The sequence below is a fragment of the Hippocampus zosterae genome, chromosome 13 (genome assembly GCF_025434085.1).
Source record: "Hippocampus zosterae strain Florida chromosome 13, ASM2543408v3, whole genome shotgun sequence".
Taxonomy (NCBI): Eukaryota; Metazoa; Chordata; class Actinopteri; order Syngnathiformes; family Syngnathidae; genus Hippocampus; species Hippocampus zosterae.
Window position 1 is genome coordinate 4,301,977 of NC_067463.1, and position 15,397 is coordinate 4,317,373.

The window sequence follows — 15,397 nt, forward strand, 5'->3', positions numbered from 1 at the left end:
TACAAATGACAATGACTTCAACTTGAGATTAGCGTGTTTGTGCAAGTTCATGAGGATATGCAAAGGTTGACGACCAAAGACCCACTGCCCTCTCTCAACTGAAAAAAGTAAATTATTCAAACATCAGGTAATGCAATCATTTATTTGCTTGTTTTGTTTACTTTTATTTAGTATGACCATCTGACGAGCCAACCTGCTTACAAAAAACAAAAACAAAGCAAAAACATGACCAAACACTCAAGAAATTACGTCAATGCATGCAGTCCATATTATTAACACCTAAGCCAGTGCTAACACAAATCTGCTAATCCTCTTGACCAACTAAACTGGATGCTGTAAACGCTAATCAATAATAACCAACAAGAAAATTTTCAAACTAACACTTCACCTAAAGCGAAATGAAATGTTACAAATGAGCCACAACACCAGGTCAGAAGCTAAAGATGTCAAGTCAGTGTTTGAATATTCAGTACTCTAAATTGCATTTTACCTCTTAAGCTAGTGCTTACGCACCATGTCCCAACTTGACATAAAGATGTTTGTTTACCAACAATGATGTGGTCCGAAGCTCAAGCAAACCTCCTGAGAATTACATATTTTTGACTTGATCCTTACAATTAGCTTAGCAGCTTGACTGTGTTGAATATCAATGCATATCAAACAACCAGTTAGCAAACTAGCTACAGTGAACTATGGTTAACTATAGTAAGTGAGTCAGTTAGCTATTAGTGAGTTAATTAGTTTTAGCACGTTTGCTAGCATACGAGCTAATCTGGCAGCTAACAAACTAACCAAAAATCAAGCAGCAACAAGATGTCAAGTCTTCTGAATGTACCATGAGCAGCAGTATAAGATCCTACACTCGCGCTAATGCAACCTTTGAGGTGCGATGGCAAATTTTGAATCTGTATATCAATGTTATTTTTTTGTGAACGTGCGTAATACAATGGAATTTTAAAGTTTAGTTTCACATTTTAAGTTAATTCTCAAGCATGTTTTTGGTCCACGACCACTGAAGTCGGTTATTCAAGCAACGGCAAAGCCTGTGCGGCATGGCATCAACATGTCTTTGAATCTTAAAAGTTATCTTGCGGTCCAATTTCATGCTGCTGCTAATAGTGTGAGTGCTAATACGACATGTGAGGTGTCCTGGCTGGTCCACGACCACAAAAATTGGCAATCGGGTTGCTATTGATGCTATGCTATAGTTGTCATCACAAATCGGTGCTGCAACATGACACTGGAGCGTGATCGAACAAGAGGCCCTTATGAACAGATCCGTCATTTTTCCACGCTCCAACACACACACAAAAAACGGCGCATGAGAATCTAAGCGTAAGGAGAGCCATCTAAAACTAAGGCCTGTGACAGTCATTAACACTTCTTTATGTTAGCATTGAATCACGCGACTTTTTTCTTCTTTTTTACTTTGCAGGTCGACGCCACTCGTCTTCATCACAGGCAATAATAGCCCCGAGCCGGCCGAGCTGATATATAACCGCGGCAATCAACCTTCACCAAAGGCACAGATAGAGAAGATATTTATGCAGGTGTATCAGGTGACGCTTGGTTACGTTTACATCAGCGTACACGTACTCGCCATACGTGGTCCATCTTGCACTTCCTGAATAAAAGAAAGGTAGCCTTCACTGGCAAAACCTCAATATGAAACATTAGCTGTGCATCGTTCTAGCACGTTTTGGGCTGTTTCAAGCGACGGATGCGCGTTTTTGAGAAAGAATGTATTTTTTTTTCTTCCCCTCAATTTTGCGATGCAATTTTTTTTTTCAGGATCATCATGCCATGTTTTTTTTTTCTCACAAACACAAGCAATAAATGTATGTCTTTTACAATAAATTTAGGTTAATGCTAAAATAAAGTCGATTAATTACAATTAGTTGTAATTATATTTAATGATTTAATTATTACAACAGTTGAATTTTCAACTCACTCTTGACTATGTCAGATCTACTTTTAGCATCTTTTCTAATTAGGTGGACCAGCCAGCACACTTCATATGTCGTGGTAGCGTAGCATAGGTGCCGACACCACTTGATCAACACCGTTTGCTGCTTTTTGATCGCGTCATCATCCTTCAAAGCCCAGCGTGACGACCTCCGCAGCTGATGTCATGAGGAGGAGCCGAGACGTTTACGAGCGTCCCGCCTTGTTAAATGTGACCGCGCGCTCGTCGTTGATGTATTTTTAATCATGCTAATATTTTAATTAGCCCCAGATCTCTTCCCCATCTATCGCTCTCCCGCACTCTGTCTCGCTGCGTGTGTAATCTCAAGAGTTTGATATTTATGTGACGTCTACACATACACACACGCGCGCGCGCACACACACGCACGTAGACTCTTCCCTGCGTTTTAGCGATTGAGAGTAAAACATTGAAGTAAGAGTTGCACTGTGTTGTTTCTTCTGATAATAATAATAATAATAATAATAATACATCACATTTGTAAGCGCCTTTCACAACACTCAAGGACACTGTACAGCCAAGCACATACATGATTGCTCATCAAAGCTGTGGGTTATTCTTGTTTGGTTATCTGTCCATCTGCTACATACACACTGTGTCGAGTATGAAGTGCTGCGTCCAAGAGTGAAAATAATTGTACAGTGCACCATTTTCCCCCGCATTCTGTGCTCTGCTTCTGCAAGTTGAAGACGTTCGCCATGTGGAGATCAGTCTCATCATTTTAATGGAAATCTGACAGAAATTAAGATCACTGACCTCAATTGTTGGAGACACATTGTGTTCTGGGGCTGCTTTGCTTTACCTGGCACTGGATGTCTTGAGTCTTTTCAGCTTGCAAGGAACGTTCAGTACTGTCAAGGCATTCTGGAATAAATAATTTCGGAGCTTGCTGAAAAGCATGGAAGAGGCTCTTAAATCGTGGGGCTGCTTTGCTTCATCTGGCACTGGATGTCTTGAATCCTTGGAACGTTCTTTGGTAGTCCGGCTTGGAAATGGTGGATCTTCGTCCAGCCGAGCCTCCGAGTCATGGGGGCAGAGAAAACTACTTGTGGTGGCAGGATCACCCATCGTCACAAAAAGCACGTCGCGTATTGGGCGTTATGTAATTTGATAGATGGGTTGAACCTCAATGAAGCGTGCGTGCACGTGTGTATTTGCATGTGTGTGTCTCGTATTAGCTGCAGGGCTTTTTTTTTTCCTTTTTTTTTCATTTTTGATGATGAGAGTACGCGAGTCTGTGACCTCGACGCCTCATCCCTCACCACTGTCTCATTCCCTTTATTTACATCTGTCTTTAGCATTCTAATTACTCCCTTTATTGCTTTGGCCTGGAGGGTGCTGTTACATCAGGGGGAGGCGAGTCAAGGGGGGAGGTGTAAAATGGAGTTGGGGATGGGGGGGTGGCGGGGGCGAGGGAAGTGGGTTCTAAGGATGCAGGAGTTGTAACCAATAACAAAGCGTCAAAACCAAAGACGTGGAAAGGACAGCCTAGCTTGGTAATGAACCTTCATGTGCATCTTTTTAAGAAAGGAAACGCCGGCATTATGTTAGAAATGAAACAATTAAAGCTCGGTATGGAATAACTGAGCCGTATTGTTGGTTTCAAGTCAACTGTCCACTCACAAAATTGTCAGCTGCTTTGACCCTATCACTATGACCTAGTCTGTTCTTTCTGACTTTTTTTTTTTGTGGACAAGCCAGGCGCCCCATTATCAACCAAATTGTCTTTCCACGTTGCTTAAGTTGCATTCCTTTTGATTAAATATTTTATGTCAATTGAATTTAGGCCCATTTTAATGACAAAGTATTTTATTTGGGGCTTCTTTAATTGCATTTTTGTGTGTTTTATGATGAAATGTTTTTACTTTAATGGGTACAAGCCCATTTTTGGACCCTCTCTGGTGACTTTACGTGACCACAGTTGTGCTTTGTCCATTTTTGGACAAACTATTTTGCTTTAATTAAATTTCTGCTCATTTTCAGACCAAATTTGGTTGCCTATTTCTGCTCAAGTTGCATTTTACTCGATTTTTGAACCAACTATTTAGCTTCATCTGTATTGCAGCACATTTTGCTTTAATTGTATCTTGGCTCCTTTATTTGCAAGGTATCTCTGACTTTTCCGGAACAAAGTTAAACAACAACCCCTTTAAAACACATTGTCCTCTCCCCTGTGATGTCATTTTTTTCCCTCTTATGAAACGGCTTGGTGATGGGAGCACCGTAGCCTTTTTAATGAGCTCTCAACTGTAAAGACTTGAAGGATATTAACAAGCCGCTTGACAAATGGCACTTAGAAGCACATTAAAGACACAGCTAATGGCGCGCATAATGACGGCTAATTTTCGATCAGATATAAATTAGAGCCCCCAACAGTTATTTGCCTTAAGGACTTTATGTAAATGACCCTTCTCTGTATAAACTGTGTGTGTGTGTGCGTGTGTGTGCGTGCGTGCGCGCGCGCGTGTGTGAGAAAGAGAGTGAACACAGCACTCACTGTAGTGATCATTAATAGCTCGGCAATGGAACCGCCTGTCCAGGTCACCCTTAATACACGCACACACAGACACATTTCGCACGCCTTAGCCAGAGAACATAGCCAGTATGAGACCGCTTGGTGGTTAAATTTCGGATCGTCAAGGGGGGCGTTTTGACGCCATCTTTATTGTGGGTGAGATCGCAAGGCGACCCCGCCTGACCCAGCGCATCAGCCATGTTGCTGTCAGGGCGCCTGCTTTGACGTGCTAGGCTAGCACGATTAGCCGCTAAATTAAGTGCAATGCCGTCAACGTTACGATGTGAGCCGACCAAAACAAAAGCATGATTAAAAACTCGACACGCCCCAGTTCGATTTTTATCTTATTTTATTATATTTTATTTTTTGTCACCTGCAACCTCACTGCTTTTCTCCAACCTTAAATCTCACTTCGGCTGTTTATGAAGACTCAGCTCATTTCCAACAATTTAATAATTATTATAACAGTTTCACCTATTTTCTCTATTTTTCTATATATATATTTTTTTATGAGTGTAGTCTTCCACGTTTGATTTATTTCATGTGTTTAAAAGCATTGAAGTCATTAATGTTTAATGGGGGCGTCAAGTCTGTTCTGCGCATGTGTGAGCAGGTGGTCACATACGCTGTTGTTGTTGTTTTTTTAAGAAATGTTTTGGGGAATTGATAATTGAAATAAACTGTGAATACTTTATTTAAATTGTTCGTTCAAAACATTAGCGAAAATGTCCAAAAATAATTCCTGGCTTCTTTTTGGAAATGCGCTAGATGTAGGATTTATATTTTAAATTATGATAGTAAAAAATAAACACGTGCTTTTACGAAATAATAACTTCTCTTAACATAGTAAAACTATTATTTTTAGCGGTCGTGAGGACGCCTGCCTATTGATGCTGGCACGCATTCACCCCTTTCTTTTTCTTCTCCGTCCATATTTTTTTTAACAATTTCATCACCGATTCGTTCGTATGTGTCGGGGAAAAACACTTAAAATACTAACGGATACTAAAATTGACTCTGTTATTAATGTTCCATCACACAAAAAATCATAATAACTACGGCGGCCATATATTTACGTTGACAGATCAAGTTTGCGTGTGACTGTGAGCGTGAGTTTACGGTGACGTCTAATTCGTGCGACATCTCTTATTTTTGAAAGGCCGACACTTGGCGTAAATGTACAGTTAAAATATTCCACTCGAGGGTCCCCAGGCGGAGCTCCAACAGTCCCAGGCGTCATTAAAATTTCATCACTAGCCCCTCTGTGTGTGCGTGTGAGAGCGTGTGAGAGACAGAGTGGGAAAGGGAGAGAGAAAGGGGGTATATTGTGGCCTAAAGAGTCAAATAAATAAAATACGCATCGAAAAAAGCAAAATAAAGTGTACAATTATGACCAAGAGAAACATGGCTGCTGCCCTTTGTGGTATATTTTTATTTCCTGTTTGTACGTGTTCGACGTAAGCTACATACGTGCGCGATGTGCGCATGCGTCTAAATGAACTCGCTTATTGGATTTTGTTCCCCCTTCATCAGGCCTTTTTACCTGTGTGTGTGTGGGGGGGGGGGTCATACTGAGACGTTAAAATGTATTTGAACTAATACCGTTGTTTGAGTCTTCTTTTTGCAGCTATGGTTACATTTTAGGCAATAAAACAGCATAACGATTTCACTCTGCTTTCTTCAACATGCATGTATGTAATTGATTGTTTTGCCGTAAAGGATGCATTTTAAAAGACTGTAAATGGAGGTGCACTGCTACAAAAAAATGTCTGCATGTCACTGCTAAATGCTAAAAGTCATTCGTGTGGAAGGTCATGAATTAAAGCAGGTTGTCGACACAATTCTTAATATTGAGTAGTTTGTTCAAAACAAGTCAATAAAAAATATGTGGTGGTGTGTGACGGCTGCAAAAAAAATCTATCCAAATACTTCTGCTCCAATGAGAGAAAGATGGAGTGCTGGCTTTTGTGTGTGCGTGTGTGTGCGTGCGTGTGCGCGCGCGCGTGTGTGTGTGTGTGTGTGTGCGTGTATGTGTGTGTGAGAGAGAGAGACAACATTCCCGCCCCTCACGTGGGCTCGAACCATCAACCGTGCAGCTTGTCATCATTGTTAATTTCACGTCCCGATGCGACCCTCTTTCACAAGCGCGCGCGCACACACACACTCACACACGTACTCTCCACGGCCCTCCCTGACCAGCAGTAATTAACCGCAGCAGCTAATGACTCCTTAAGTGGCGCTTCATAATGATCTTCTTTTCATAATTCCATGTGTAATTTAATAATTCCGCCCTTATTAGCGTATTAAGTGAATGGATCGTTTCGGGAAAGGGGGGAGCAGTGTGTGTGTGTGTGTGTGTGTGTGTGTGTGTGTTATCAGTAGCATCTTTTAATTGATGTCTGTCTGTTTAACAAAGAGCTTGTTGATGACATCGCTCGATGCGTTTCTCAAATATGAAGCCAAACCAAACGCCGTGTCTACTTTTGACTTTGCAATGATGATCATTTGGTGACCATGAAAGATGAAATATTCGGAAACAGCTCTCGGTGTGTACCGTTGCAAACGTAAACCCCAAAAAAGTCACTTTGCAATGAAAATCATGTCTATTTGCTTGGCAATTTTGATTGTGTTGACTATATTTCACGAAGCATTTTAAATCTTAAAACATTTTCATTGGATAGCGGTTTGAAACGCCCTTTTTCGATTCGATCGTGAGTGTTTCCAGTTCTGCCCCATTCAGGAGATGGATTCGTCCAAATTACAAATTAAATGCAGGTGTAGCTAGAATTATGAATCTATCATATAATGTTAGCCCCATGGCCGTAAGTGCCAAATTCATTTCAAGTACAAGTCAAGAATATGGCACTACATATGCTTTTTACCGAAAATGCATTTCAGACGTCTCTATTTTTTTCTGTTAAAATAAACGTGACACTGATATGCAAATTAGTGTGTATCATGCATACGGTCGTTCAATATAAAGTAAATATATTGTATTTCCAAAATATACCTTGAATGAATTTAAATTCGTAAATTAGATGTTAGGTTAACCGAGTGTCATGTGGACGTGTGTGTGTGTGTGCGTGTGTGTGCGTGTGTGTGTGTATTCATATATACAAAAAGAGAATGTGCTGAATGTTGTAGCTGGCATGTGTGCATCATAAATAGAAAAAGAATGTCCTTTTAAAATGGGCCCAGAAAAAAAAAAGAAAATCGACAAATCGCTGTTTTGCTTCTGCATGTGTCCCTAATGTTCTGGCCTGAAGCGGCCTTCAAAATGGCTTCTTTTCTAATATCGACACCCTTCCCGCCATTGAGGTCACGTGATCAGGGTGCCAAATATGGTTGCAAAAGCGCTCGTCGTGGCTACTTAGTCGCTCTCCTTGTACGTTGAAACTCCTCCATAATCTTCATGTTGATCCCTCGGAAGGGTGGATTTAAAGACAGAAAGGTGGTTTGGGGGAGGGGGGGGGGTCTCTCATTGGCAGGCGAGCTGTTTTTCTGGCGGGCTGACATCTGGCGAACCCCCCCCCCCCCCCCCCTAGCAGACCCAACCACTCCAGGGAGCCTTCTGGGCCTCCGTAGAGCCCCTGATTAAGCCTCTAATAGAATATTAGCATTTGCTCTCAGGTAAAGCATAAGCTCTGCATGGGTCGGCCGCCAGTCACGTGACACAAAGAAATAAATATCTTCATCCAAGCTGCATTTTAAAAACAAAAATGGTAGCGTCTGATAGGGAGCCCAATTCTGTATTTATTTCCTTGGTATTCGGAGTTGTGCATGCACACATTGCTGTGTCAAAGCGGTTTCCCCTCCTACCTTATCAATAAATAAACAGACGAATTAATAAATATAAAATAACATTAGCATGTCTGGATGGTTTTTTTTTGTTACCACATTCGAAAATGGCAAAGTTTGTTCTTTAATGAAAGACACATTCCAATTGTTAAATAAAATACCATGAATAAATTATAAAGGGTTGGGGGATAATAATTTAACGCAGAGTTTTTGTTCGTTCAAAGTAATTCAACATACATCAAACATAAAATACTTCAGCTAAAACCGCAAATACAGGAGGAAAAAAAAAGAAACCCTGCACGAATAGAATAAATGTGCAATCGTTGACATTATTTACATTTCGGTCTCCTGCTTCCACGAAGCGATCAATCAAAAGTCATCAAACGAGGTGATTGGTACAAGCAAAACGACGAATATATTGGTACAAATAAATAAATAGCAAAGGGGGAAATAATATCTATATATATATTTATATCGATTGTACCACTTTAGATGATCGGGGTGGGGGTGTGGGGGGGGACTTGTGAATTTGCTCGGAAAACAAATATGGAGGAAAAAAGGGGGTGATGGTGTCGGGGATGGGGGGGGGGGGATCCCAATAAATATGTAATGAAGTAAACATGACCTCACTCCATAAATAGTTCATAAGGAGCAGCGGGCCCACGCTGGCTTGTAAAAACAAAACACTTGAAATGATTTCATCAAATCTGCCGATCCCTGATGAGTTTTCTCAATCAAGTGGAATGAATACGAATAAATTGCACGTTTGGACAAGCAACCCAAGGTGTAAATGATGCATATTCACAAAGAGGAATATTTGGCAGTCATCGTTCTTCTTGTTATTGTTATGACATCTGTCGTGGACCCTGCAAAGACTCCCAAGTGCTCTCAGTTGCTCCACGTTCTGTCCCGTTCGATTCACACTTTTTTTTTTGTTGTTTTTTTTTCTTTTCGTGAAATTCAAAACTGGGTGGAATGAAGTATTTTCAAGTCTTACTTGCACGCTCCACGGGCTCCTCGTCCCCCACGCGCGGTCTTTTTTTTGTTTTGTTTTTTCTCTCTCTCTCTTCTTATGCACAAATAACGAAAATGAAACTTGTTTCATCTGTTTGTGTGCGCGCGCGCGCGCCGTTGTCTTTTCATCAATAGGAACTTATGATACAAAGCGTCCGGTTAATGGAAAAGGGTCTTTAAACGCAGGCCGAGTACTTCATCCGTTTCTGTTTCTGCCGCTGGTTGCAAAACCAGACGCGCACCACGTTTTTCTTGAGGTCCAGCTTCTCGGCGATGGCGGCGATTTTCTCCGACGACGGCCGCGGCTGGATGGCGAAGTAGGCCTCGAGCGAGCGTTTCTCCGGCGCGGCGATGGACGTGCGCTTGCGCTTCTTCTCGGCGCCGTTGAAAAGCTCGGGCTTGCTGAGCTTCTCGCGGTGCGACTTCTCGGCCTCCTCCAGCCACGCCTGCAGGATGGGCTTGAGCGCGATCATGTTGTTGTGCGACAAGGTCAGCGACTCGAACCTGCAGATGGTGCTCTGGCTCAGCGAGCCCACGCCGGGGATTTTGAGCGAGGCCAGCGCCGAGCCCACGTCGGCCTGCGTCACGCCCAGCTTGATGCGCCGCTGCTTGAAGCGCTCGGCAAAGGCCTCCAGGTCGCGCGGGTCCGCGTCCACGTCGCTCATCCCCATGTGCGGGGGCAGCCCGTGGGCGTGCGCCATGCTCAGCGCCGCCTGGTGCATGTGGTTCATGCTCGCCATGTGCGCCGCCGGGTGGCCCGGCGTGGACACCACCGAGCCGTCGGGGCCCGCCATGGCCCCCAGCGCCAGGCCCGGGGTAATGTGGTCCAGGAGGTCGCCCTCCAGAGCCTGGTGCGGCTGCTGGTGGTGGTGGTGGTGGTGGTGATGGTGGTGGTGGCCGTGGCCGTGGCCGTGGCCGTGGCCGCCCGCGCCGCCGCCGCCGCCTCCCAGCGCGGAAGGGTGCGAGATGGGCACCGAGGAGGCGGACGAAGACGACGACGACGACGTGCACGGCAGCGCGTTCATGGTGTGGTAGGTGGCGTCCGGCTTGAAGGGGCTGTGGTGCGGCGGCGGGTGGTGGTGGTGCAGGTGGCTCTTGCTCTGCGTCACGATGTCCACCGCGGCCAGCGCCTCAGCCCGGGCCAGCAGACTCTCGTCCAAGCCGCCGAATATATTGCTCTGCAATTGCAAACGGAACGCACGCATGACGGCTGTCAGCTGGGAATTGGCAGCCCCCTTCTTCCATTGCAGTTTAGAACATATCCACCCCCCCCCCCCCAAAAAAAAAAAACAAGAAAAAAAACAAGGTCATAAAAATTCATTACGGGGAGGAGGGGGGCGAAACGCGACTTTAAACGTTCCGCCGCGAGAATCTACATACCGGCGGCGTTGGGAGGCAGGCGCGCCGCATCGCCTCCGAGCTGGTGCTGATGATGCTGCTGTGACGGGAGGAGGCGCAGGAGGACGCCGAAGAGGAGGACGCCGACGACGACGAGGAGACCGCGTTGGAGGTGGCGGAAGACGACGACGACGAAGAAGAAGTGGAGATGTTGTTGTTGCCCACCGAGTGCAGCGACGAGTACTTGGCTTCGGCCAGGCTGGCGTGCGCCATGGCGGAGAAGGGCTGCTTGCTGCTCAGCGACATCATCATCATGTTGGCGGCGGGTCCGAGCAAGCGGCCGTTGCTCGCCTTTTTAACCAAAAAAAAAAGAAAGAAAGAAAAAAAATTGGGGGGGAAATGACTCCGACTCCGCCTCTTCTTCTTCTTTCTTGGGATTTCAATCAATGCAGGGGAAGAAAAAAGTTATCACACGTCTGGGTTTTTTTTTCAAATCGAACAGGAGTCACTTTTCCATACGTAGAAAAAAAATCCCCAAACAAATTAACCTGTTTGGATGAGTCCTTGTTGAGGAAAGAATTTCGAAAAAATAGCCGCAAAAATGAGAGTTAGCCGAGTTTCTTTGTTTTGTTTTTTTTCTGAAGAGAAAGTTTTCCAGGTGGCCAGGTTGGTTTCCGAGGCTCCGCCACGATGCCAATGCTGTTGGGACCCCAAGTGGCGACGCTCTGAGGCGGAGGGCAGACTGATTCTTCGGTCCACGCCCCCTTTCTCTCCCTCACACACCTTCTCTCCCTCTCTTTCCATCACACACACACACACGCGCGCGCGCGCTTGCAAGGCGTACTCACACCTGCTCCGGCTCCCCCTTTTTCATGATTTATTATTCTTCATTAGGCGCCGCATCGTTGGCGCCGCGGGGGGGACTCTGCGCATGCGCGCGGCAATTTAACGGCGCCTCTATTTTCCGCTACAGCCTTTTTCAACACCCGAGGTATAAAGTTGTGGTCCAACATGAGCGTTTTAATATATCTTCATGTAATGTGAAAATGTTGTTTTTCTAAACAAAAAAAAACATCTGTACTATAATAATACTGTAATATTACTAGACTTGAGTCTTCTTATTTACACACCAGAGATGCAATAAGCAAGCAAAAAAATCCACATTACACCTATTAAGTATTTTTTTAACTACCAATGTTAAAAAATAATTTGGCAGTGCAAGACAAAATAGGCAAATTATTATTATTTCTTTTTAAATCTGAAATACTCTTGGCGCCATATCAAATGTACTTTATTAGGAGTAGTTGTAATGTAATATTTAAAAATGAATAGTACAGATATACATGCGACAGCCCGTTGTTTTGCGTTAAATGATATCATGAACAGGCAGCTCGTGGGTTTCATTTATGCATGCATACCGACAGGTCGAGTCCATCTCTGGGAATCGTCAACATGTGCTTAGTGTGTACGTGAGAGTGTGTTTGTGTGTGTCGTCTCCCCCGGTGAGACAGGGGGCGCTGCAGGCGCCAAGCCCTCCACCCTGGGAAGGGGCGATCGATCCAACTCGGGAGAGACGTCAAGCCATTCCAATCAGTGTCTGCTCACGTGTACGTGCGTAATATACATGCCTGCATCGCTGACAAAACTTTGAAGAAAACATTCATATTTCACGCTGCTAAACCGCCCTGGATAAAATTTTCATCCGCAAGTGGGGCTGGTAAAATAAATAAATAAATAATAATAATAATACTACATATTGTACCTGTGTGTCAACAGAAAGATTTATTTAGGTTTTTGTACTCCAAAAATAAAAATGACTTTTTTAAAAAATTGCAAAAAAAAAAGCATTTCATGAGCATGATATCACCGAGCCAGACGAATTGCTAAACAAATGTAAGTTTTGCATTTTCACAAAATTTCAAAAATATTTATCACCCCAAATTTTTCACCCAAATAACAATACATCTTCTGGTAATGTAAGTGTTATGAAATAACGTGGCTTGTACGGAATTTGTCTTAAATCATAAATCATCCAATATGGAGTCCAACCCCAAGGGGATTTTGTAGGTTTTTGCTTGGAAAAACAGGAGATTAATAGAAAACAGACTTGAAAACAAAATCTTCTAATAATGGGTGTTATTTTCTTGACTAACAGGTTATTTTGAGACAATTCCCGAAAGGATTTGGTGGGATTTTGAAGCAAAAAAAAAAAAAAAGAGTCAAAGAAACAAACCATTCTTGAACAAATAAATGTTATGATGACTACAACACTAATTGCTTAAAAATTGACCATTTGTATATATATATATATATATACACACACACACACACACACACAAGTCATTTGGACAAATGTGATTTCAAAACACACTTGATCATGTTTATAGGTGTCACCAAATAATAATAAAGCTTGCGCAGGAATTGTCTTGAATAATACATAACACTCGATTCCCAAAAGGATTTTGAAGGATTTTGCACACAAAAAAAGGGATTCATAGAAAACAGACTTGAAAACACCTCATCTTGTAATGAACGCTTGTTATGGAAATAATATCGCTTGTACAGGATTTGTCTTGGCTAACACATCAGCTTGCGCCTTTCCCGAGAGGATTAAGCAGGATTTTGCACCCCATAAAAAGTCATTCTTTGGGGAGGGGGGGGGGTGTCTTAAAAAGGAGGAGAAAAAAAATAGAAACTAAGTGATTCATAGAAAAAGTGATTCCCTTTTTCTTTACTTTTTTGTGACGAGAACAAAATTTTGCATCCATACAAAGGAACGGATCAGGGACGGAGCTATGTGGTGGCCTTGGGGGGGGGCCGCGGCCACTGCCGCACCTTGGGGGAAAGAAGCTTTTGATGTTTTTGTTTTCTACCATTTACATATGAATACAGAATTCGAGACGAGACCCCTTGATACCCTGCAGTGTATTTTTGTAAAATGTACTGCATATTTCGAGAATAAAAATACAATCGATCCGAATGCAAACTCTCAAAGAATCCGTCTTTAGTAAAGCAAAATGGATTCTTCGAGTCGACGGCAACTCAAATCAAAGACATCTTTTTCACGCCACAGCACGCAAACACCCGAGACTGAGAAGTCCTTGTTTATCAGAGCAGCCAGATTCACAGTTTCTTGAAATAAAAGCCACGCAGGCACCAATCTTGTGCACAAAGACAATTTAAGCAGGAAGAAAACCTAAGTAAAAGCAACGTTGAGAATTGTGAAGACTCAGCAAAATGCTCTTTCCTTCAACTTGTTCCCGCTTGATTAAGAGCGCGAGTGTGAGGAGAAATTTGCTAGATTTGACAAAAACAACCCGAATTCTCGTATTTATTTGAAATGGGAGCAGAACGTAGCATTTCTTAATACTTTTAGTTGTTGGTTATTTTGACATTATGTTGTGATGTGACATGTTTTCATGTTTTGTTTTTTTTAACAAATTGTGGGGGAGTGATAAAGAGAAGAAATTATCTGATTTGCTAAAACTAAATTCAAATCATGCCAAGAAGGCCTCCTGGAAAGGCGAGCCCATCGACATGCGATGCGATTGTTCCTTCTCGTCTGTGCAGATCATCTGCGAGGCGCCGTCACACATGTACAGTAATTGAGAGTTGTTGTTTTTTTTCACTGCGATGTGTGCACTCTTACCTTGCTTAAAAAAAGAAAATCACACACACACACACATTAAAAAACTTTTCCTTTTTTTTTTTTTTTTTAAAGCTAAACCTCGGTGGAGTTCAGCTCGGAGAAAGAAGAAGAAAAGTACACAACGCTGACTTCAAGGCTCTCTGGCAGCGGAAAAATGCAGCGTATGAAAATAAAAGTAAAACAGAGCGAGCGCAAGCAGCAAAGGCTCCGACAACTCAGGTGACTTGTTTGCTTTTTTTTTTTTTTTTTGTATCTTCTACACTCTCTTGCTGCTGTATGCTTTGCACAAAGAGGTTCGCCGACTGCTATTCCGCGCTCCCTCTCTGCCGCCGTCCTCATCGTCCCCCAGGAGCTCTCCATGTTAACAATCCCAATTACACACGAGACCACCAGAGACAGCTGTTTTTATTACCAAATCTCCGCTTGCTCGGCTCACCAAGGAAGAGGGAGGGAGAGAAAGGGAAGTGGATCAAGTCTCCCGACTGCTTCCCACCTCCCTCCTCACAACCTCGGCGCGCGAGGTCAGGAAACGGCTTTAATGTGTTGTTTAAATGCATTGGACCAAAGTAAGAACGGATTGTGGAAAACGTCGCCGGACATAATGACGTTGCAAATCACGGTTGGAAGAACGCGTAGGCGTTGAATTGGCATCTTTTTCTCACATCGGTGTAAACGTTGCCAATTGCGGCGCTCTGGCTCCTTCTAGTGGTATGAGAAGGACGCACAGCTAAAGTTCAGCTCAGTTGTCTTTCGCGTTTTAAGACACGCATTTCAACATTTGGTATCGTTAGACTTTTATTTCGGTACACGTTTGAAGTCATTTTTATATGAGATGCATTTGAATTGAATGATAGGTTTAAAAACACCCGACCCCCACGTATTCCTAGCCCGCTAGCTTGCCAAATTATAAAATTACAACCGTACGGTGCAAAATTGGTATTGTCACTGTATGTAGTGAATTCTCTGGTTTTTGGGTCGGTAAACAACAGTCATCGTTCTCGGACAAAATGTTAAACGGGTCGAGGCTAGCGAAATTTCCCGCTAGCACAGGCCACTTCAGTGTCACACTGATTGCTTGAATGATTTGAACATGTTGAAC

General features: G+C 43.2%; 1 protein-coding gene and 1 long non-coding RNA gene across 2 annotated transcripts in view; one reads left to right on the plus strand and one right to left on the minus strand.

Annotated features, from left to right (window-relative positions):
- The window catches only part of LOC127612875 (uncharacterized), a 70,310-nt gene extending 55,769 nt beyond the window's left edge, over positions 1–14,541 (plus strand). Inside the window, exon 3 of the long non-coding RNA XR_007965988.1 lies at positions 14,371–14,541. This is a non-coding gene — a long non-coding RNA (uncharacterized LOC127612875). The remainder of the gene's footprint in view (positions 1–14,370) is intronic.
- Positions 8,233–11,435, minus strand: pou4f2 (POU class 4 homeobox 2). The gene is made up of 2 exons (XM_052083683.1): positions 10,692–11,435; positions 8,233–10,489 (listed from the first exon to the last, which is right to left on the minus strand). Exons 1-2 carry the CDS (start codon positions 10,962–10,964, stop codon positions 9,488–9,490), a joined length of 1,275 nt encoding a protein of 424 aa, XP_051939643.1. The 5' UTR covers positions 10,965–11,435; the 3' UTR covers positions 8,233–9,487.
- Positions 14,542–15,397: the final 856 nt, after the last annotated feature.